A 24,890-nucleotide genomic window follows, 5' to 3' on the forward strand; every position below is an offset into this window, starting at 1 on the left:
TTTCTCCTTTTCATTCCTCTGATTTTGCTTTGTTTATATGGTAAGCACCAAAGATCAGCCAATAGCAGATGGCAATTTCAGTAGCATGCTTTTTACCATTAGATGTCAGGCTTTACACAGATTTGGGTTTGGGGTTTAGTTGCTCTTTAACATTGGCTTAAGATTCCACGCATATATTCTCATTGGCCTATTTGAACCAAGTTTAAATCAAAACCTTTTAATTATAAATCTTTTAAAAAATGCCATGGTGCCAGGTGTTGTCTCTGGTCCTGCATATACCTGTGTGTGTGTGTGTGTGTGTGTGTGTGTGTGTGTTCATGGGGGTGTTCTGTATATTTTTCCCTCTTTAGTGCGTGAGATGGACACCGGCGTCAGTCCCGCCATCTCCATCCATCACCTGGGCAACGTGGGCGCCACCAAGAGCGAGAGAGCCGGCATCAGCAAGCTGAAGAGCGACATGAAGATGGTAGGAGCTTGTGTGTATGTGTGTGTGTGTGTGTGTGTGTGTGTGAGAGAGAGAGAGAAAGAGAGAGAGGGAGAGAGACTATGTATGGGTGGGAATAATTTGATGAGACTTAAGTGTTTGTGTGTAAAAGCTATAAAGCAACAGGATGGGGAAAATTAATGGTGAGTCCAGTATGTGCTAAATGCGTCACTCTAAGTGCTGTTAATATTGTAGCTGGGAGACAGGTTGTCACCCGAGTAATGTGAAGATTGTGATGGTGATGATGATAATGAGGAGGAGGAGGAGGAGGAGGAAGAGGATGTGAATCACATATCTCACACCTTTTGTCAACTGACTGTTTTGCAGCTGGAACACAGATTGTCTTTGACGGAAAATAGTTGTTGGGAAAATTAATTGAAACTGGAGACATGATTGTGGCTGAACTGAGGGGCAGAGATAGTAAATATCTCAGTTGATGATGTTGTAATTTGTGCAAGTGATCAATGAGAGGATGATCCGATCCAGTGGGTTGACTGATGATCACACTGATTATCTGTGATCTCATGTGAATAATGCTATGGGTTTTCTATAGGAGTTAATTCCCCTTGAATTCAAATATCATATTGGTTTGGTGAACAGTCGGGCCGGCTGTGGTAAAAATGTGATAATTTAGTTTAAGTTATCAATAGGGGGATCTAATTGGTGAAGTTGGTCACATGATTTGAAATTCATGTTGCATGCAGACATCACTTGTAAGGAATCATCCGGTAAACGGAGGCTAGTTTAGCATCAGCTGTAACTTGGTTTTTCCGTTGCAGATGGAGCACAGGTTGTCTTTGACGGATCCATTTAAGGTGATGATGGTGATGACATGGAGCAATATTGACTATCACAGTATTATTATTCATTTTCTATCTTTGCTAATTATAAAAGTCATCAGCGGTTGATCTGTGATGATGCTGATCACATACGTAGAAATACAGAATATACTGTAGATGTTAATTCACCTTCCATGTAAACATCACCAGTCTAATCATCAAAATTAGCTGGTTGTAGTAAATAAAATGAATGACATGTATTGGATAATAATATAACCTAACTGGTGATTTTGCCAGTCGAATAAGAGAGAAAGGTGATGCAGTAACACAGTTTGTTTTTTTGTCATTGTTGCAGATGGAGCACAGGTTGTCTCTGACAGATCCAATGGTGATGATGAGGATGTTAAATTGTATTTGGTGTTAATTCACCTGGCTAATGGAAAAAATGGTTTGGTAATTGAAACTGGACACTTGATAGTGGTGAAGCTGAGGAGGAGGAGGAGTATTAATATCTATTAATATCTCAATGGCTTTGCTGCAATCAAATCACCTATAAGGAAGGAAATTGGAGGCTGTTGGCTGGTTGTGGTAAAAATTGGATGAAATTTGTTTATTTATTTATTGATGGCTGGTGATGTTGATCACAGTAATGGAAATATGAGTTTGAGTTGTTAATGGAAATGAGAGTTGTCTATCTGTTAATTCACCTTGCATGTAAACATCACCTGTAATCTAACCAGTTAAATGTGAGGAGACTGGAAGCTGGTTGTAGTAAAAATAGAATTAAATTTATTCAGTTGTAATATAACTGGTGTTTTTATCCGTGATTAAAGAGCATAGGTTAGTATTTAATCTTTGCAATTCAGTGTTGTTGTTTTTTTACTGCAGATCGATCGCAGGATGTCTTTGACAGACCCGATCAAGGTGATGATGATGATGAAAATGTATGAATTGTATTGTTTTTCACTTGGCTTTTGGAAAAATATTGATCTGTCAGCAGTGAGAGAAAAATGAGATAGGATGTTGATTGTTGTGACAACTAAAATGAAACAGACACCTGATTTTAGTGAAAATTAAAACCGGATAGCTGGTAACAAATTGACAAAATTGTAACTCAATGTGATATTTTTCACAGATGGAACACAGGTTGTCTTTGACCGACCCGATTAAGGTGATGATGATGAATAATATGATGCTGATGATGACAAATAGACAAATAGACTTGGTGTCAGATGTTAATTCACCTAGCTAATTGAAAAGGTTTTTATGATCTGATGAATTTGTTAATATAACTGGAAACATCGATACCTGTTGGTGTTAATTCATCTGAGTCTGGTATCAGTTGATATTGCATGAATTATTTCTCAGTTTGTGACCAATCAGATTGAAGTGAGTAGTGTTTGGATTGAATTGGATATTTGGTAAGTGATCGTCAAAAGAGTATTAATAGCCTGTTCAGTGTGATTTTTGTTACAGAGAAAATGCAGGTTGTCTTTGATCGATCCAATGAAGGTGGTAATGATGATGTTAATGAATTGTATGAGGTGTTAAATCACTTAGTTAATGCAAAAATGCTGATAATTTGTGAACAATCATAGACAACGGAGAGGAACTGGATGCTTAATGTGGTAGAAAACGAAACAAAGAAAAAAAAACAACTGTGGTGGAAATTAACTGGATACCTGGTAACAAAAGGACGATATCTTCTTTTTCAAAAGTGACAATTTAATAATAGTATGGGTGTTTTCTTCTGTTGTAGATGGAGCACAGGTTGTCTTTGACAGACCCGACTAAGGTAGTGATGATGATGATGATGATGATGAGAATGCTGATAAAATGGAATGGGTCATGTAACTTGGATGTGATCAATCAGATGGAAATCAACTGAATTGGCGGTTGGTTGTGCTCAGTTGCACGTGAAAAAATTGCCTTAATTATTGGAGGAAATTCTGTGTGCTGTGTAATTGAGTTTTGTCGGCTTGGTAACACAAAACCTGCGAAATATTTAGTATCTTTAATGACTGTTATTGTGGATAACAGCTTCCTGGTTACATTTTGTATCTCCAAAAGGTCGATGCTGAAGGAATTGAGAAAAACTGATTGATTTTTCCCATTGTCATCAGTACATTTTTTTTTTATATTTTACAATGTTATCTCAGTAGTTCAGCTTGGTCCCCATGACCATGAAGCATTTAATGCACATTGCAGGACAATAACAGGTGTTAATTATAGTGGAAAGGTGCTATAATAAATAGGGAATAATGTTGTTAACTGGTGCCACTTCACCAGAAAACCTCCACACTCCCTCATGTAAACATCATGAGTCGCTGTGATCAGCGAATATCCTTGATCTGATTTTGATGTGAACAGAGTTTATCGGTAGTAAATGAAAAGTCTTTGTAACGCAGAGTGGATTTTGTTTCTGTTTCAGCTTGATTACTGTCTGACGAGGCCACGTAAGGTGATGATGATGACATTTAAACCTGCTTCTCTGGGTGTTAATTCATTGGATGTAATTCACACAAACAGTATATTTATTATGGAGTAGACTGAAATTTTACCTCTCTGCTCGCTTGTGGCTGGTCATTTTCAGACCAGTCTAGTGGGGCGGCACAATTAATTTTTTCTAATTCTATATTGTTATTTTTTTAGTTTCCACAGTTAATAATCATAAATCACTGGTATATCGGCAATATTAAAACTTAATTTAGTGTGTATAGAACATTTGAAAATTGCCAAGATGTTGATGTAAGATTCCAAAAGTGCAGTAAAGTTATTAAGACTTATAATCATCATTAATAATTGTGATTACAGTACATGGGGACTAATGGAAATGACTGAGAGACGGGAGCTAAAGCTTCATCAGTCAGTTTAGTTTCATAATCCTTAAAATGTAAACTGCAGCCGTTTGGCCAATCAGCTCTTTGGTTAACTGACAGGTTGTATGACGGGAAGTTTGGTGTCTGTTCCACCTCTGTGTTGAGTTTTTAGTGCACTGCAGCACTTTTTGACATGATTTTTAAGCTATATGGTGAATTAAATATTGGAAACTCTGGAGAGGAAATTCCTACCAAACTTCTTGTCTCACAACAGAAAGTTAATCAAAGAGTTAATTTGTCAAGAAGTGAGTAGATTCCTCGATTTGACTCAACTGGCTTTGTTTTGTTTTTTTTCACAAAGGTACCTGGTAATTTCTATTTGGTCGTCGTTGGGATTAAATCTGTTGTCTCTTTCAGTTAATTTTTTATGTCTTTCTTTATCTCTACTCCCCTATTCTGTCTTTCTTTCCTCTGTTTTTCTTTTTCTGCCTCTCAGAGCCTAACAACTCATTCACTGGACATAGAAAACATTGAATCTGGGGTAAGGATCTTTGACTAATAATAGATATTTGTAATATATTTGTGACATTACATTCATTTTGAGACATTAGTATAATTACCATAAACAAACAAGACCATCGCTAAGAAGACTGTCAGCCTCTAGCAGCCTCTACACTGCATTTTACAGTGTGTGTGTGTGTGTGTGTGTGTGACCCTGTCTGTCCAGAGGTACAGGCTTCCGTCCATAGAATCTCTGGACATTCCGGAGAGCGGTCCGGTTGCCAAGGATACCAGACACGGCCAATGGCTGCGCAGGAGGCGCCTGGACGGAGCGCTGAACCGAGTCCCTGTCGGCTTCTACCAGAAAGTCTGGAAGATACTGCAGAAGGTGAGTGCACACACACACACACACACACACACGCGCGCGCACACACACACACACACACACACACACGGTCTGATGTTTCAGTTTGATTAGGTTTTCAATTCCATTTATTAAGTTTAGATTTTTTCACACATTTTCATAGTTTGTTGATATTTACTGTTTACACACACTCACACACACACACACACACACACACTCGGATGTGTCAGGTTAACGGTTTTCACACAACACACACACATAAAAGTTGTAGAAAGTTTATTTTTAATGTATAAGTTGAACTCTTCAGGAATCTATGTGTCTAATTTAAAAAAATTAAGTTTTATGTAAATTGAAATTAAGTTGATGTTGAGTCTTTAAAATAAATGTAAAAATAATATCAGTAATATCAGTGAAGCACATAAACTTTTGACTATACAAATCTGTTTCCTTGCAGTGTCACGGTCTCTCCATAGAGGGGTTTGTCCTGCCTTCCTCAACCACCAGAGAGGTGAGGGATCCACTTTATTGACGTCTGCAGACCTTCACACAGAATTAGGAAACAAATCTGTGCCAAGCTGACAGACAAATCTACTCTCTTTCTATCTCTCCTCTCTTTTCCTCCTCCATCCCGTCTTTATTCTTCGTATCCCGTCCAGATGACCCCCGGAGAGATCAAGTTCTCCGTCCACGTGGAGACGGTGCTGAACCGCGTCCCCCAGCCCGAGTACAGGCAGCTGCTGGTGGAGGCCATCTTGGTTCTCACCATGCTGGCCGACGTGGAGATCCAGAGCATCGGGTCCATCATCCACGTGGAGAAGATCGTGCACCTCGCCAACGACATGTTCTACAAGGATCAGGTTAGCAGCAGATAAACAGACGGACACGCGCGTTGTTGTTAAGGTCGAGAATACCGGATTACCTCCGCCGTCAAAAGTTTTCACCCGTCTGTCTGTTAGATATCTCAAAATGTTGCAAACAGACTTGGCTGAAATGTGGTGGACAGATAGGTCTTTGGCCCAAAGATCAAGTTGATTAGATTTTGGTCATAATCCAGATCTGTGATTTCTGCTCTTTGACGGTTTTCATTTTTTAGCTGTTGCGTTCATGTGCTGGTAGGAAACATTAAGTCAGAGATTAAGGACTTCCAAGTCATCTGAAGAAATCCTGTAGAGTGTCGGGATTAGGGCTGAACGATTTTGAAAAAATATCTAATTGCGATTATTTTGACTGATATTGCAATTGCGATGTGATTTGCGATATTAGAGGGAATGATAATTTTTACATCATTATTCTCATTTTCATTGAAAAACATAAAAATGATTATGGTGTGATTTTTGCGGGGATCTGTACCAAACAAAGATGTTTTCTTAAGTCTGTAGAATATGATGTGTAGGCCAGGACATCTCTGCAGCAAGACAATATTTAATTTAAAATGGTATTTTGACACACATTTCACCTTCAATAAATATTGCGCCTCCTGCGATTTGAAAATTGCAGTAGGCCATATTGCGATTTCGATAAAATTTCGATTAATTGTTCAGCCCTAGTCAGGATCAGAGATTAGACCGCCAGCAGCCAATGAGAGCGATATATGATGGAAGTGTTACATTAAAAAGTTGTATTATTGATAATGCATATCTATTTAAAGTCCTTCAAATGAAAAACTTTAGTAACTCCTGTCCTACAGTGAATGTAAGTTACTAGTATAGCTAACATCTTTTTTTCTGATGGAGCGTACCGATCGTGTCTCTCGAGCGGCTTTACCCAAATTCTCTTTTTGTGTTTTTTTTTGTTGTTGTTTGTTTTCAGTGGATACTATTGCATGTTGATTCACGCAAGTTCCTGTGTCAGCAGGATAATCTGTTATATCAAAAAGTGTGTGAGATCCCCGTCTTTGCCTAAAATGTATGAGCAGATTTTATGACTGAGAGACAAAAAAAATCGGTGAAATCCGCCATTATGTGTGTGATGCAGTGCGTTTTCAAAACAGTTAGGATTTTCCCCGCCTAAGATAGAGGATTCCCTTCTTCTCCCTCTCCGTCTGTCCTCATCCTCTCCTCCTCCTCTCCTCTCACCCATCCCCCTGTCCCCCCCCCCCCCATCCCCCCCCTACAGAAGGACCTGGGAGCGGAGGAGCACATCCTGGAGCGGGACCCGTCCACGGCGGTGTGCCGGCTGCTGTACGACAGCGCCCCCAGCGGACGCTTCGGCAGCATGACCTACCTCACCAAGGCGGTGGCGGTGTACGTCCAGGACTTCCTGCCCAGCGGCTCCTGCGCCCTGCAGTGAGAAGACGCAGACGGACGCACCGCCACCAGGTCAGGGGTCACAGCACTTTCACTTCACTCTGCTGAAAATGCCAGTCCGAACTTACAACTTACAACTTAAATATCGACGGAGCCTATTCATCATCAGTCATTTCCTCATAGGTCAGGAACAAAAACAGAGCGTACAAGAACAGAAAAGAGTTACAGCTTTTGAATTTTGAAGCATGCACTTCCTTAAAGCTGCAATATGCTACTTTTTTCACATTTAAAATAATAAATGAAGAGGATATATGATACATTAGCAATTTGTTTCTGTCGCTGACGCTGTGTGTTCATACCTTAATACCTTAAAATTTGCTTTTCAATGATGTTTGGGACGTTTTGGGGGCGTGGACCGTTTGCTGTGGGCGTGGCCTGTGGTTTGCAAAAACAACAATGGTGGAAAGCAGTAAGAAAAGAAAGTGCAGCAAAGGTAAACGTGCTGCAGACAACAGCCCATTAAAAAACGGGTGAATATCAGCATTATTTTATTGCAGATTCCCTTGAGTCTTTCTCTCCCTCTTCCTCTTCATCAACTGAGAGGGAGGAGGGCGGGACTAACAAGCCTCAAGGGGGAAAAGGTGCATATTGTAGCTTAAAGTAATGATGACAAAGCCTTCATCCTCAATCATTTCCTCATAGGTCACATGCAACAACTTTTCTTTACTGGAAAGGAGTTACAGCTTTTGAATTTTGAACAATACACTTCTGAAGCTGATTTAAAAACTAGTATTTCAACACTTAGGAATACATATAACACTGTGATAGAGCAATGACACACACACACACACACACACACACACACACAGTTTTCACCCTCAGCCGAATCTTAATAGTCTTCTGTTCATCTGTAACTTTAGAGACTGAAACATGCAAACGTTTGTTCTCACAGACAGAACAGCTGTCGACTTCACAGCTTGACCAGAAAGTAATGAATAACAAATCAAAACTAATGTCACTAATTTATGCTAATTTATTACCACAGATATGCTGCTTCATCGAGCTGAATAAAATCACTTACCCGCTATAGTCTCATGTCACTATACCTCCAGTTCTAAATGCTGTACGATGTATAAAGTAAAGCTAAATAATTAGATCATAATTATGATCTATTATTTATAGTTATAATTCTTTCATGATGATTAAGGAATTGTGTGAGATATTAAATGTGTCTTACAGAGAGCACAGTTCAGTTTGGGAGATTTTTTTTAACCTCGAATGCCTTCACATTTGCACTCAGCAGTGTAAAAGCATGTTTTTTTTGTGTGTGACTTCAGAAATGCTGTTTTACTTCTGACTATGCAAAAATAGCACACTTAGAAGTTGAGTAGTAATTAAAAATATATTTTTTTGTACATAAGACTTCACTTTTATTATGTTAATTTTGGGGATATTTAGGTTTTTTGAGCATGCGATGGCAAATAGTTATCACAGTTATTGCTGCTGAATGCCACGCAGTGATTAATTGCACAAATTTCACTCATTAACAAATCAATTAAATATGTGCAGTTTGGATTTTCAACTTCTTCAGAAGGGAAATGCCTTAATTTACTGTTATTGCTGCCATGTGCTGGACTGTAACTGTGTTTTGGTTGTTTATTATATTTACAGTAAGACTCTTGAACTTGCCGTCATGTCTGCAGTTGCTCACATCTTCTGGGTTTTGTTTTGTTTTTTTGGACACATTTCACCTGTAACTGTTTGCTGTACGCGTGTTTTAATGATATGCTAATACACTGTCTACATAGTGGGGAAAAATAGAAAATACAGGGAACAAATAGAATGTAATTCTGGCATAATTCAAGAATGTAGGTGGTTGTGTTTTTCCTGGTGTGAAATGTGTTGTTTGGTTTCATGTAACAGAAGCAGCCGGTAGTGTTTTGTGATGTTTGAAGATGTGAGCGCCACACTCCTGTGAACAAAGTACAGTCATGTGAAAGAGTGATTCCTCTGTTACTTACTGGCAGCATCCAGTGAGCAAAGTGGTTGTTTTTGCTGTTGGAACTAATTCTGTAATAAAAGAGAGAAGATCTATAATTGTTTTTGAGCGTTTGTTATTCAGTCGACTATTTGAGCACAAAGTCAGTTTACACTAGGGATGCACCGATGCCACTTTTTCAATGCCGATGCCGATTACGAGTATGAAAGTTTAAGTATCGGCCGATACCGAGTACCGATCCGATCCATTACTTTTACTGAACAGTGCAGGCTTACTTCCTTAGTTTGGGGTCAATGGACAAAATTATTGAGATAAAATCCTTGTTTTTCCCTCTGTTTGAGAAATACAGGCTTCTATGTGCCACAAATGCATAAAATCAAGAGAGTTTGCTTTTATTTCTTACATGTTACTCATGGCTTTCGGTATCAGATTTTAGTCTTGGGTAAAATCTCCGATACCGATATTCCATTTTAGCCTGGTATCGGCACCGATACCGATACCAGTATCGGTATCGGTGCATCCCTAGTTTACACTATCAGCTGGATTTTATTTTTCTTCAAAATAAGCTGGAAATCTTATTATAAGCTTGACACAGTCACCAACTTATTCATCCATCTAATTTTTGACTATATTCTTTCTTGTCCTTGTGTTTCACTTGTCCTTTGAAACTTTATTAACCCATCGTGACTCAAAATACAGATGTAGAGCCTTTTAACACGCATAAAACATACTATTCTGTCAGTATAAAAAGGTATGGGTAAAGCGGGCAGATTTCAGAGTACAAAATGTATCTTCAGTGTCACTATCCAAACAAAGCAGAGGGTTAAGATTAACAAATTAAACCTTTTTTCTCCCAATAAGACATAAAGTCCAGTAGGTGGCGCTACATGCTCACAGATTAAGTCCAGGATCAAGATACTGTAAAGCAACATGGGGCCAAACTGGTGCCATCTACAATATTCTCACAATTTTCTACCTTTTCATCTTCTGCAGGGAGAAAGAGTTTTTACAACAATTTGATAAAGGTTGAGATTCTAGTGACATTTAAACAGCTTTAGTTGCATATATATTCATTGTTTTATGGCGAGAGCTGCACTTTATTGTATTCTATTCTCTTGTATTCATCTGACTACCTGGTGCTGTTGATGGAGGAGAATATCCCACACATCCCAAATAATATACCGTATTCACTATTTCCCTCATAACATCTATTGTCATTGTTTAAAGGTTTTGAAAGGACAAATTCACATAAACAAATAGACACTTTTTGCTAAACTGTGCTGTAAATCTAAAATACATTGTTTTATCTATTATAAATCTGTTATCTGAAATATGTTATATTTATTCTATTTGCTGTATGTTGCAGTTTGGGAATATGTTTTGATGTGAGAAAGATATTTAGGTCACGATTTCACAGCGAGGGACGACTACAGGCGTTTAATTTTGGCGATATATTTACTTGGATTTTCACAGTTGGTGCAGGCCGTCGTATCAACATGATTCAATTTCAAAAATGTTTGTTGGGAAAGAGAGGAAGAGTATTTGTACCAAGATATTTTGCATTTAGAAAAGCATCCCAGACACATGACAGAATATGAGTGTTTCCTGCATCACATCCTTGAAATGGACTGTGGTCACTTTGTTTTAAACGGGTGAAAAGCAGATAAAATGTTAAACTATGAGACTGAAACTAGCGGTCGGCTCATGTGCGTCCCAGCATGAGGACGAGCTGGCAGCTGTCGGTGTTTTGGAGTGACGCAGCGTCTCGGACCGGGCCGTCTGCGGCTGACACTTGTGTTGTTTTCTCACCTCCTTCTGTATCACTTTATTATCTGGAGGAAACTGTCATATTAAGCAAAGCTTGGCCCTGAATATGTTTCCTTCTCAACTTGAATTTCAAAACCAAAGTTCAGCATCGAAGAGGAATGTTATTTGTGTGCATGAACCCAAATACCTCAAACACTGAAACTTCTGCAGATTTTCTAATACGTTTGTTAAACAATATTTCAAATTCAGTGTGTATGAATATATAAAATCATAGATTTTTCTGTAATTTAAGTCAAGGCTTCATGTTTTGTTGCATGTGTTTATTAAATTGGACGAGTTGAGGAGAGGAATCCAGGGAATAATTCCACTTTTATGTTTAATATTTATTTATATTTTTAGAGCTGTTCAGTTGCCATATTACACACAGTGTGTAATTAGGAATTTGTGATTTAGTTACTTCTCTGATACACACTTACATGTGTTCATCTCAGCAGAGGGGTCAAAGGTCAGGAGCAGCAGGTAGGGCTTCAGTGTTTTGCTCAAAAGGTCAAAGTCACCTTTGACCTTTCCTGGTTACGGCACAGTCCATCCTACTGGTTTTCAACCTGGGGCTCGCGACCCCCCAGGGGGTCAGGAGATGATTTTGTGGAAGACAAAAACGATGATTCGTGGAATGTGAAAAAAAATATATACACTGCCCGTCAAACGTTTGGGGACACCTTACCTTTTCTAAATTTTCAAAGTGCTATTTGATTTTGGTAAGGAAAAAAAATACCTGCAATGCTTTTGCTAACATAAAATATCTATTTCCTAAAACTTTGGATATATTTCTTCAACACTCAGCTTCATTTCCTCAAAGTGTCTCTTCGGTGTGAAGAGAAGGTTTTTCATGGCAGAGCGTCTCTGACTGTTGGCAGTTGTTTTGATGAACGTATAGTTTAGTCGTTTTAGTGTTATCGTCACAAATATCTGCATGTATGAGAACCCTAACCCCAACTAAACCTAGTTCGTCATTAATGGGGTTCAGTTATTGCACACCGACAAAGAAAACACGCTTATTTATTAAACATTTTCAGAAGCTAGGTGTCCCCTAACTTTTGACGGGCGGCGTACCTCTAAATTTACAAATGTATGAGCATGTTTTAATAATGTTTAACATGCCTTTTCCTTGTGAAATGATGAATATTCGCAGCATCTAGCTTTACTCCAGTAATCAGTCGAGTAAAACAGAAAATAAAAGAATCCCCATTTTGTGTTAAAGTTCACCGTTCTGCTTGTTCCTCCTTGCAGCAGACGTTCACGAGTGGGTATGTCTTAGTTTTTGGGGGTCAGGAGGCAGAAAGCAGACGGCCCGGACATGTACCACCATGTCAGTTCCTCCATGTGTTCAGACAGCAGCACAGATTATGTGTTTCAACTTGAAAAAACAAAGTTTAGTAATGTTAAGCAGACCAAAATACACGACCCGGGTTCTATAGATCTGTAACAAGCAAACAGACCCAGGGGGCAGACAGACACAGACCTGATAATATTGACTCGGGACACTCGTGCACACACACACACACACACACAAACCTATCATCATCATCATCATTATCCTCAATCTACAGCTGGGATGGGACGCTCTTCTCTGTTGCAACCCCACTTTGTGATTAATGCTGATAAAACCGGTGTATTTTTACATTAAAAAAATCTTGCCTAGTGCAGTTTTAAAGTCACAAAGAAATGATTTTTTGAATGAATGAAATTAATTATGTTTCCATATCATAACATATACCTATTAAAGAATATGCCAAAAAAATGACAAAATATTAATGTTTCTTGCGTTTTTATATCAATATCCCATTACTTTTACTTCCTGGAAAACAAATAGTTGTTACTTCATGGGGTACCAGTAGGCGAACATAAACATCCCAACCAGTAACACCAACACTGATTTTTTTTTTAACAATCTCCCCCTCTGCTCCTCCCATCATATAAAACCTGCAACTTCACCTTCAAAGTGATGCAAAGTGGCAACATGGTACTGCGGCCCCTTTTTGTGTGTTCACCCCCGAAAAAACCTTTTTCGGGGGTGTTTTAGGAAAAGTTTCCTTTTCCTAAAACACCGTGGCTGCGTCCCGATGCCTGGAATTTATTCATTTTGAAGAATCTGAAATTTGTGACAGCTCAAGATTACGTGCGCAAAGCATTTCTGAACTTTTGAACAGTTACTCCTTGTGTTATGTCCCACCCCAACATCCTGTTTCTAAAGGAAATACGTCAAATTATGGAATCAAGACGCCATGGAAATGCTGCTTCCTTGTGACTTGAAACCAGAATGAGAATCACTTGGTTTTCCCACAACAATAAATGTGCAGTATATGAATTTATCTAAGTGGTGCAGAGACACACTGACAGCTTACAGAGTTTCACAGTCCATCCTGACACATGTTGGAGGGGAGGGGGAACGTGCGGGACGCAGGACAGACAGCAGACTTCTCACTATCACATATCACACACCACTCTACATACATGCGGTCCGCACCGTCTGGCTGTGTGTTTGAACAGCCTGACATACAGTAAGAGGTTACAGCTGCAGAGGGAAGGCAGTGACCAGCGGAGCGTTGGCTCCGTGTCCCATGAAGCAGCGAACCGACTAGAACCACCTGTGTGAAACCCAGAAACCTGAGACACTGAATAGAGAGATATGACAGACAATAACCGGTGATGCTGTATATCGCAGTAAAAAAACAACAGTTATGACACCACCCCTAATCTTTATTACCGTGGTAACCGGACACTTCTTATGCTGTGTGGATGCAGGCCGGCAGCTTTTTGTAACTTTTTTGAGACTCATTTGACTTGACTTCATTTATATTAAATTAGATGCTGTTATTTGGATTTTTATGTTTTATCTTTAAACTATCCTTGCTTTTTTTATAAGCCGAACCAGCATATCATTTTGTTTTTTATGAAAAAAGTCTATTATATCTACAATATTTTTACATAAATATCAGAGGTGTGACCAAGTCAGCTTTGCTCGAGTCCCAAGTCAGTCTCAAGTCTTGAAGCACAAGTCTCAAGTCCAGTCCCAAGTCTAAATGTAGATTACCAAGTCAAGTCCAAGTCAAGTTCATGTCATTAATGTCAAGTCTCAAGTCTAAATGTAGAACAGCAAGTCAAGTCAGAACAAATCAAGAGTCCAGTATCAATTTAATATCTTAAAGAAAACTAAATATCTAGGACTTTTCAATGCAATATGGTTTTAATAGGATAAAAACTTGGTAAGAGCATCATGAGTTTGATTTCTATAATCAGTTTCAACTTCAATAAATTCAATCATTCCATACAAATTCAGAAAACAGAATTTAAATTCAGTCGTCCGCTGGAACAAATCTCATCACTTTCAATCTGAGTCATTTACACAAACACAAGATCTCAAGTCAAGACTTTAGAAACCTTTTCAAGTCATCAGAGTACAAGTCAGAGTCGAGTCCCAAGTCACCAGAACCCAAGTCAAGTCAAGTCTCAAGTCTTCTCTTCATGCATCAAGTCAAGTCTCAAGCAGTTAAAATTGACTGGAGTCCAAGTCATGTGACTGGAGTCCCCACCTCTGATACTGTAAATATCTAGTCTTACATTGAAACATGTTTTAAAAAAAAAAGAGAAATGTCTTTTGATATGATTGATATGATGAATTAGTTTTTAACTAAGTGAAGCATATTACAGTACTGTTTTTAAGGTTTTCATCTTATTAATAATTAACAATATAATATCATATATATCGAGATAATGAAACCTGTTTAAAACCTGTTTAAATATATCGCCAAAGAGAAAGTTGAGATGAAAGTTGAGTTTTAACATAACCTTTTTTTTTTTATTACTGTGCCACACTGTCATGTTAAGAAAACAAGGTAAAATGTAAGATGCACTTTATTGTCACACACACACACACACCTGAGTATACCGTTGCACATGCAGCTTATATACAGCGTTGTGTAAATGTTGAGCTCATTAACGTTTAACTTGTCGCCTCACATCCATCAAATACTGTCTTGGCTGGAGCCGTCTTGCACTCTTGACTTCTGTTGCACACACTGTTCTCTATACAAGATGTACTTGCCAGCTTGTTGCTCTCCAGAACTGGCTGTGTGTGTGTGTGTGTGTGTGTGTGTGTGTGTGTGTGTGTGTGTGTGTGTGTGTGTTGTCTAATGCCCACTTGATACTTTCTGAGTGGATGTCAGTGGGCAGACGGCAGCAGAGAGACAGACAGACAGGCAGTTGGTGTAAAGTTAAAACACCCTGGTCGCTGTTCTGGAGTCAGTTTAGCAATTTCCCTCATTAATGGTTCAGATTTGCATAGGGATTCAGCAGGCTGATCCAGAGTCAGCACAACCTTTCCTCTCGTGTCTGTTTTAGGGAATAATGCGCTTTTGACTTTTGTCTCCTCTCGTCTTGTCTTGTTTTTGTCTTCTTCTCTGTCCTCACCTCCTTCTCTACTTCTCATTTGTCTCACATCTAATGATGAGGATGATTTGTGGGTTTCTGTCTCAGTCGGTCCCGCTCACACACTTGGCTTCTCCTCCGTCATTGTGAAAGACCCGAGCGCCCAAAGCCAACAGCTGTTTGACTTTGAGCTGCTGTGTCATGAACGGTGACAGCAGATTCAAGATTCAAAAAAATGCGTAAACTTCAACCTGGAAATAGCGGATGAGTCAAAGTGCGTGATTCAGACTGAGAGTGTCCTGCAAGGCGTTCTGCAGGGAAAGTGTTGGGTAAATATCCCGTCCTGCTGCAGACGGGGTGAATGAGTCACAGGAGAGTCAGTTCACGGATCAATACGTCATTTGCAAAACATCCAGGAGGCATCTGCTGCAAACCGCTGAGCACACACACACACACACACACACATATCTTGTTTCCATGCAGGTTTTGTGGGAAAAGTCCCAGCTAGTTTGTTTCTATATTTTGTTAAAGTGTTACACTGAAAACCTCGAATCTCCAAAATGTCAACTTTTCATCAACTTAAGCATTTCAGGCAACCAAAGAAAGTCAGCCTCTTTGTTTTTATATGATCAAGTAATAATGTCTTTGTTTTATAATCATTTTTCCTTTCCTCTTCTACATATTTATGTTAAATTCAATATGTATGTACGTAATATATGTATGTATATTTTGACATTGTGTGTATTTTTTTTTACAGTACAGACCAAGCTGACATGGTTGGTAAATCTTGGTCATACGGTTTATTTATTGATTGATTTATTCACTTATGATTTTATATATGATGTTCGGCTTCGAAACACGAATGCATGTAAGGGACTTCTATGGTCGCAGGGTGAGGGACGGGGAAGATAATGTTCATTATTCATATGATGTAAGAAATAGAAAATAATAAAGAATTTGGTCACAAAACAAACTTTTCAGAAACTAAGAAAAAAAACCATTTTAGATGAACAACATGCATTTTTCAGTTTATTCAGTGTGTTTTGAAACGTTTTCAAAACCCCCAAAGTTTGTAGATTTTCTCGACCCACAGAGGAACCATGTAATCCTGCAAGTTAAAACATGAAAATCACCAAAACTGGAGTTACGAAGTTTTCACACCGCGACAGTTATTGCACAAAATGGATTCCTGTCACATGATTTGTTCACCTTTGTTTATCGGTGGAAGTTTTGCTGAGCGTGCATGCTCTGTTTATTCCAGCAATGGCCTGTTTCTCACTCATATGATTCATACAGTTAGACACTTTCACTCTGGGAAACCGCCCAGTATAACCAGTCTTCTACTGTTAATCAAGGGCAGCTGTTGAATGAGGGGAGTGTTCATTGAAAAAGGACGAAACGTTTTACTTTGCAAACTATTTCTCTCAGGTGTGAAGTAACTTTCATGTAGCAAGTATGCAGTAAAATGTGAGACTTGTGCAACCACTGATGTAGTAAACAATGCATATGTAATATCTACACTACCAGTCAAAAGTCTGGACCCACCTGATTGAATGTTCTGTGTTTTTCATTCTCTTAAAAGCCATTTTGATCTAAAGGTTTCTGCTTAAATGCTTGAAATGTGTTTCTTAGACAAATATAAACAGTGAAGTTGATCCTATGTATGAATTTCTTTCCAAAGCCTTTTGCCTTTCCATCAAGGCAAAGGGCGGCTGCTTTAAAGAATCTAAAATATAAGATAGTTTTGATTTGTTTAACACTTTTTTTGGTCGCTGCATAATTCCATTTGTGTTATTTCATAGTTTTGATGTCTTTACTGTTATTCTAAAATGTGGAAAAGAGTAAAAATAAAGAAAAATGTGGTGTGTCCAGACTTTTGACTGGTAGTGTATAGATGTATGTGTATGAAGTAGTATGGTATATGACATGTATATGATGGTATGTAAAGCCCTTTGAGACTTGACTGTGATAAAGGGCGATATAAATAAACTAGACTAGACTATACCTTATTTTTCAGTAATATATAATCATTAAAACCTCATTAAAACCTCATTAAAACCAGTCATTTATGTGCTTTCAACACCCAATAAATCAGTCACACAGATCCATGACTTCTGTCTCTTTCCCCATGCTTTTATTCAGCTTCTCCTCCAGCCCCTCTGCATGTGAGTAACACAGTACATAGATAGGACACAGTACAAAGATAATTTGTGGTTTAAAAGTGCAATCCTACTCAAACATTTCAGGAACACGCCGCTGAGCGTACAAAAATCTCAGGAGTCAAAATTGAAAGCTTCCCTCATCGATTTCAGCCGTTAAGAGGGATTTTTTAAGACTTGAGAAAACAGAGATTGTGCAAAAAAAAAAGTCGACTCAGCGCGCGTCTAGTTGTTACACAGTTTGGTTATGAAAGATTTGAGATTGTCTGAGCAGTAGAAATCTGTTGCTTGGCTGGAAAAGTTGAGAAAATCCAGTCAGTCAGGGCGCTTGGTCAGTTTTTAAAACGTAAACCTTCATTACAATATGAAAGACAGATATATATAAAAAAAAACCTAGATGAACTAAATGAAATAAAGCAAAACGGGTACATTTTTTGGCATTTAAACAAAGTATACAATAAATAAAATATCCAAGAATCACTGCATGATGAAACTTACTTAAAATTAATATGCATGCATTATAGATAGTGGGAATAATGTCTAATGTATATTCTATCTAAATCTAAATTATGTGGTTTTAGCTCAGGAGGAATTTGTGCTTTCACCAACTTTGGACATTTTGATACAAAGCTCGGCCCACTTTAAATAGATATATATATATATATATAAAAAAAAGGTATCAAATGCATGAATGTGTGAAAGTGTTGAGGGTGTCCGAGCATTGCATCAATATTTTGTAACCTCTGCTCCATTTCTGTGCTCTCTCTCTCTCTCCATCTCTATCTCCAGTTCAACACCCGACTGGCCCTTCTCCCTTCTTTTTTTTTTTCATTATTGGTTTATCTTCCTTTTTCTGCCCTTTTTCCTGCTCTGGTTTATCTACCTTTTTTTTTTTTTTTTTTTTTACCCCTGGACACTTTGTCCTCTCTGCTTTTTCCCCGACCATCGAGCAGAGAAGCAGCGTCAGATCTCTGATTTTCCAGTCTGAATTGTGTTTGGATTCGCTCTTAAAGGGGCAATAAGTCCGATTTTTACTGTCCCATGGCACAAAATGACCATAATGATATCTGAAAGGATTGTTGATCGATACCAACTCGACTCAACGATTACTGAAATTTCCGACTTTCAAAACTCACTTTCCGGCCCGTTCTCTGTTTTGGAACAAAAACTCCCCACACACTGGAAGACATTGGTGGACTTTTCAGCTACAAAGGCTAAAAAGCCTCGTTCTCAAGCCACAAAAACAACTGACTATTGATTATTCCAGTATTTTGCATCATGATATATCACCAGCTTCTGTTGGATCCCTGCTCTAATTAGCTAGCTTACTCGTCTTTAATGTGAAAGTGTGACTTTCACCAATAGATATTGACAGTCCTAGAATTACTTCATGCACCTTTAAATATGTCTTGTTCAAATCTGAGGATTCAGTATCATGGCTTAAGATAACAAATCTGCTTGATTTAGCACTTTAGTGTGAGAAATTCAAGCGCTTGGTGTGCCAATTTACAAATGTAGGCAACATTTGGGCGACAACACCTGACAAAAATGTGAAAAAGAGAAACGATACCGAATCAGGAAGAAGTCAAGCCATTACTGCATCTATCCTACATTAGTGCAGCAACATTTTCCCAGTATATGTGCTTCTATGCAGCACAGAGAAGCGGGACGATTGGCCCGTCTGTCCCGGCACATGGTCCGCTGATAACATATCAAGAGCCACACGTGACGGTGATGACGAAATCTGGGAATTTAAAGCTATTAGAAGGCAGGCTATCTTCTCTGTACATTGCACTGCTCCCTATTCCTTCCATCATCATCATCTGTTACAAAAATAATACAACAGGTGAAAAGTCTTAATATGCTAAAAAAAAAAAAAAAAATGTTTGGAGCACCTTTATGAAATAACCAGGTGAATCTGATTTTTCTGCCTGGAGACAATTGAGAGATGGGTTGTGTAAAAGGATGTGCAGCTAAATATTAGGAAGCTGTTACTAATATCTTTATAAATGAGTGTATATCTAATCTAAGATGTCATGTGATCTGCAGTGGAAAATCCCAGATAAAACCTCTTTATCAAAACAGCGCAGACATCAGACTTCATCGTATCTTATGTGGAATAAAGTTCAAGGCCGCGAGAACTAGCAGTTCGGCGCTTCCAGCTCTTGGTTGAGAGTTAAAGAGCTTCTGGTTTTTCATAATTCAAAATGATGTTTATGTGTGTATATATATATATATATATGCTGCATTTGAATGAGAACCTTCAGTTTTGGGTTGAAAGCTTTAGGAAACTTTGGTGTTTAGGCACATTTTGTCAGTCGTTTGCACTCTTAGTTTAGATTCTGGTAAGAACTTGGTCAGCAATTCTTAATCATTTTCCCACTGATCGCATCATATCCTGGTAAAAAAATATCAAGTACGAGAGGATAATGTCTCCCTGTTGTCGTTTTTTTCACTTCACCCATTACTTTACCCTACTTCCTCTTATCTTACTTACAGTGATATTTCTCTTTGGTGAAACATTTTTACCTTTTAAAACGTATCAGGAGCGGTCAACCTGCCCCTCATGATGGGAAATTAATTGCAAGTGTCTGACCAATCAGACGAAACTACCTGCTGTGTGGATTGATATTAATATTCAGATATTAAGTAGCAATGCTCAAGTATTCCATCTAAGAATCGACACATATGATAGTTATCTGAAACCCGAATATGCCTTCATTAGCATATGGATTGTGCCTGTATGATGATGTAAACACGCTGGCTGCAGCCGGGACGTCCGGGTCTAGTACTTGACCGGCTCTGAGGAGGAGCGGGGGCTGATGGAGCAGTGTCCGCCCCTGAGGAGACGAGCAGGAGGGGAAGAAGAAGAAGAAACGTGTGAGAGGGAATTCTTGCTGAATTCTGAACAGTACTGAACACTGGATCATAATAGGCAAAAATATACAGAGCATAACATAACATAACATAACATAACATAACATATGGCAAATTACATGATTACCCAAAGTGCGTAACGTAAGTACACACATTTTTAACATGGGAGGTCCCACCCAGTGGGAAGCAAACTGCATAGCCTGTGTGAAATTCATTGGATTGTATCTTGGTATTGTAAGTGCAACAAACAGTAAGTGTAACAGATTACACTTACTGCAGCTTTTTGTGTACTTGAGTATTTTTTGAAGTCAGATTTTTCCCAAATCTGTGTAAAGCCTGACACCACCTGTTGTACTCTATAGAAGGTGACATCACCTGGGACCAAAGATCAGCCAATAGCAGATGGCCATTTCAGTAGCATGCATTTTACCTTCAGATGTCAGGCTTTACACAGAGTTGGGTTTAGGGTTTAGTTACTCTTTACGTATATTACTTTGAAATTGCATCCATTACAGAGTACAAATTTTGTAGGATCTCCATGTTTTGAAGGACGTTAACTAACTGTACGTTAAATACTAAAATTTATAAATTTTAGATGTCTTTTTGGAATTTTAAATGGCTCCCTCCAGCTTCAGTATTATTGGTAAGCGTTAGCCTGGTTGTTGTCTAGCTAGCTCGCTAGCTAGTTGGGTAGCTACCATGAAGGGGCTTTTTTTTTCAGTATTGACCAACTCCCTGTAGCTAGATTATCTTACTTATTACATGGCTATGTACCAGACATGTATCATTTGACACAAAGTATTGATTTAAAATCATTTTATTGCAAGCTAAGGTAATGTAGCTACAAGCCAAAAAACTAGTCCAGCAGGAAACCGTCTGCAGTAACCAAGGAGTAACGACTTTTTGGTGTCGCTAATTAATTTGATTAGAAATAGTTTAAACTCTCACTTTACTCTGACTACATTTTAAGCGAGCTACTTTTTACTTTTACTTGAGTTGATTTTTACACCAGTAGTTTTACTTTGCTTAAGTAGCCTAACCCTTCAGCAGTAGTGTCCACCTCAGCAGAGATGTCGGCGCTCCTCCCTCCCGGTGAAGTGAAGTTACCTGCAGAGTCCGGTGGAGCACTCGTAGTTGTTCTGGCAGTACGCTCCGTACGGCTTGCTGTTCATGATCCTCCAGAGAGGGGTCATCCGAGCCGTCCTCCTCAGAGTCTGACCGCTGTGGTCCGAACTGGACTGGACCCGGTCCTGAGAGGGTACTGGACCTGCACACGCCTGCTACACGCACACATAGACACAGAAACGCACATTAAAGTATGTAAAAAAGATAACAGAGAGGCACGAATACAGGCGGAGAGGCAAACAGGAAATACCTAGCACACAAATGTAATCAGCATTGATGCATCATAATTTTTCTCTAGAGTGCAATACATTCAAAAGAGCAATTGTAAGTAAACTGTATATTCCTCTGGGACAAATGAAAGTATATTGTGTAAAATCAGTGAGAAAATACGGCACAATATTTCAGAAAAGGCTGATTTGCAGGCACATGAGGCATACATTTGCAAGTTATTGTGTTATAATATATTGATTACATTTAGACATTATAATAGTAGTATATAGGTTAGATTTAGACACATAATGTAAGTCAACCATCTCACATCACAGTAAAACACAGTTTGATTAGCACTATTCTCCTTTGTAAGCGAAGTGCAAATTTAACAAGAGGGATGGTGGAATGTAAATAATAGTTTTCTTTCATACTTTCCCTACTTTTATTGTATATACTGAATGTCCAAAGCATTATGAACATCCTCCTACTGTTGAGTTGCGTCCCCCTTTTGCACAGTCCATATCTGAATTTGTCAAGGCTTAAAAATCTTTCTTAAACTTGATCTCCTCTCCTTCATCTACATCTCCCCTTCAGGACTGATGTGGATTTAAAAGGGATTCAATAAGAATTCAATAAGGGTCTGTAGCTTTCACCTGGATTCTTGTAGTCAGTATTTGCCATGGGAAAAGCGGGTGTTTTTAATATTTTGTGCACTCAAAACAGAGAAATTATGCATTTTACAATTTGTGCCTGCAATAAAGATGACATGCCCCTTCACCATAAATCCATCCGTCATGCAGTCTTGAGATATTTATCAGTACTTCAGAACCATGATTGTTTATTCAAGTCAATTTTTTAACTTTTTTATAACTAGAAAAAGAAAGACAATTGGAAGTTAGTGAAAACAGCGTGGACTCACCTGTTGAGCCAGCATGAGCAGCAGGAGGCACAGCGCCACTGCTGCCTTCCTTTGGGTGAAGAAGCCTTTCTCCTGCATCTTTACACTCGATCGAGCTGATTGATCCAACAAGAGGTAAACTCACTCAGGTGCTGAACAGGTGAGCAAGGAGTCTAGTTCTTCTTCCAATTGCTCCCAGTCTTCAGAAGAACTTTCCTCGACAAAGTATACAAGGAGCAATAACTGCTGAAAATGAGTGTGTCAGTCAGTCAGCCACCGAGTATGCACAGTTCATACGTCGATCAATATCCCTGCCTCCTCTGAACCTCGAGGTTTCTCTGCAGAACTCGGCCGACTCGACTTTATCAACTTTTCTGGACAGTCTTCAGTCTAAACGGTGACTCTGTAGGTCTCCGTCTGCAGTCGGTGAGTCAGTCGGTCAGATTTACTAGTTTCAGGTCTCTGGATGCCTCTTCAGTCAGCCTGACTCAGCACCGGGAGGAAGGCTGGGCCCTCCTTTTTATAGTCAGGTCCTGGTCCCAGGAGAGAGAGAGAGAGAGAGGGAGAGAGAGAGAGAGAGAGAGTGTGTCATAGTCCATGCTGTGTCGTCCCCCCGTCTCTCTCTTTCTCTTTTTCTCTCTCTCTCTCTCTCTCTCTTTCTATCATTTCCCTGAATGAGGCCATCCGACAGACACACTGTCTCTCTTGTCTCTTTTTTGCTTTCTCTCTGTCTCACACACACTCTCTCTTTCTCCGTCTCATTCGTTCACACACACACACACACACACACACACACATAGCATGAGCAAAGGTAGAGCAGAAGCCGCACACGTGACTGTAACCTAAAGGAATGCCAACAGATGAAGAAAGCTAGGTGAAGAGGGTTCAAAAAGGCAAAGAGGTCATGGAAAGTATGTGTGTGTGTGTGTGTGTGTGTGTGTGTGTGTGTGCGTGTGTATGTTTGAACGCCCTTGCCAGAAGATAAGGCTTTATTACTCATTAGGGTTAAGTTTAAGTGTCGGTGTGCCATATCTTTGACTCCCAGTGCCCCTGATCTGATGCAACCCTACAGTCCCACTTATACAACATTATACAGTATGCATATGCAGGATCAATATACTTTACATAAGCAGGGACACTGTGCACATGGTCCATGCACATGACCTGTACATTTTCCATATTTTTGAGTACCAGACATTACATATTCCTGGACACATCTCAAAATGCTCATTTGCATGTCTGGACTCCTGCAGTACATGTTACCTACATCTGTATATTTAATAATTTGATAGCTACCTATGCACATCTACACTCTCTGGACGTATTTCTGTACATGCATTACTATATTTCTGTACATATGCTAGTCTATCTTCCCTGATTGCACATATTTTTGTACATCTTTCCATATGATAAATGCCAGCAATGCACCTTCAACTCATTTCCGTAAGCCAATATGATGCCTCCATCTGTAAAGTAGACAGCTAATAATGCACATTTGCAGGCTCTGCACATATTTCTGTACATTTGTTACCTCCATCTCAAAAAACTGGTAATGTGAATAGTTACAATGCCTGTCTGGGCACATCGCTGTATATTTCTTCTTTCACAATGGGAATAACATCCACTTCAAACTCTCTGTCAGCCTCTATCAGCCTCTACTCTGCATCCTCCATTGTTTCTCCTCCTGGTGGATCTGGAGGGAAATCTGCTGGATCGCTTTACGGCACAAAACAGGAAGAGGTTCTGTTCTTCCAGAGCAAACGGAGCTGAAGCTGAAAGAGTTTCTGGCAACGAAAGACGATGGAAGGTCGTTAGAAAAATCATTTCTTCTACCCTCTATTCCAAAAGTGAAAGAGAAAAACATTTGCCCGAAGAATCCTCTTTGTGACATGAAGCAACGGGGTTTATGGGAAATATGGTTTGAATACCATCGTCTCCTCCACGGTCTCATTTGTTTTAGGGTAATTATACCAATGTATCACAATTAAGTTGACTGTGATATATTGGTGTTTAAAAATGTTACACATAGCGCCTTTTATTTTATTTGCTGTATCACTTTCAGAATGTTTGATTGTTTTAATTTCTTGTTCTTGTATTATCTTCAGTATTTGCTACTTTTCTCATTCTGAGCTTTATCCTGTTCTTTGCTGCTACAACAACCCAATTTCCCCCAAAGGGATCATTAAAGCTTCATCTACTATGCACACACACACACACACACACACACACACACT

At 39.0% G+C, this 24,890-nt stretch overlaps 2 protein-coding genes across 3 annotated transcripts in view; one reads left to right on the forward strand and one right to left on the reverse strand.

The window, feature by feature from the left end:
- Positions 1–9,295, forward strand: part of phka1a (phosphorylase kinase, alpha 1a (muscle)) — a 32,433-nt gene extending 23,138 nt beyond the window's left edge. The window contains exons 26-35 of one of the 2 annotated variants that reach the window (XM_078291576.1): positions 351–466; positions 1,264–1,308; positions 1,619–1,651; positions 2,152–2,187; positions 2,399–2,434; positions 4,579–4,623; positions 4,810–4,971; positions 5,402–5,455; positions 5,604–5,804; positions 7,063–9,295. In XM_078291576.1, the coding sequence (XP_078147702.1) occupies positions 351–466; positions 1,264–1,308; positions 1,619–1,651; positions 2,152–2,187; positions 2,399–2,434; positions 4,579–4,623; positions 4,810–4,971; positions 5,402–5,455; positions 5,604–5,804; positions 7,063–7,236 (902 nt within the window). In that variant the 3' untranslated portion in view covers positions 7,237–9,295. The remainder of the gene's footprint in view (positions 1–350; positions 467–1,263; positions 1,309–1,618; positions 1,652–2,151; positions 2,188–2,398; positions 2,435–4,578; positions 4,624–4,809; positions 4,972–5,401; positions 5,456–5,603; positions 5,805–7,062) is intronic. The other variant, XM_078291575.1, reaches the window with a different exon arrangement.
- Positions 9,296–20,260: 10,965 nt separating this feature from the next.
- leap2 (liver-expressed antimicrobial peptide 2) lies at positions 20,261–22,755 on the reverse strand. Its single transcript, XM_071897776.1, has 3 exons — positions 22,678–22,755; positions 21,531–21,700; positions 20,261–20,386 (listed from the first exon to the last, which is right to left on the reverse strand). The coding sequence occupies exons 1-3, from the start codon at positions 22,753–22,755 to the stop codon at positions 20,332–20,334; spliced, it is 303 nt and encodes a 100-aa protein (XP_071753877.1). The 3' UTR covers positions 20,261–20,331.
- Positions 22,756–24,890: the final 2,135 nt, after the last annotated feature.

Source organism: Centroberyx gerrardi, chromosome 23 (assembly GCF_048128805.1).
Source record: "Centroberyx gerrardi isolate f3 chromosome 23, fCenGer3.hap1.cur.20231027, whole genome shotgun sequence".
Lineage (NCBI taxonomy): Eukaryota > Metazoa > Chordata > Actinopteri > Beryciformes > Berycidae > Centroberyx > Centroberyx gerrardi.

Coding starts and splice junctions, on each gene's coding strand:
- leap2 (XM_071897776.1), bottom strand. CDS start 22,755: ATGCAGGAGAAAGGCTTCTTCACCCAAAGGAAGGCAGCAGTGGCGCTG. Junction 21,701..22,677: donor TGCTCATGCTGGCTCAACAG/GTGAGTCCACGC, acceptor TGCGTGTAGCAG/GCGTGTGCAGGTCCAGTACC. Junction 20,387..21,530: donor TGCTCCACCGGACTCTGCAG/GTAACTTCACTT, acceptor TCGTCTCCTCAG/GGGCGGACACTGCTCCATCA.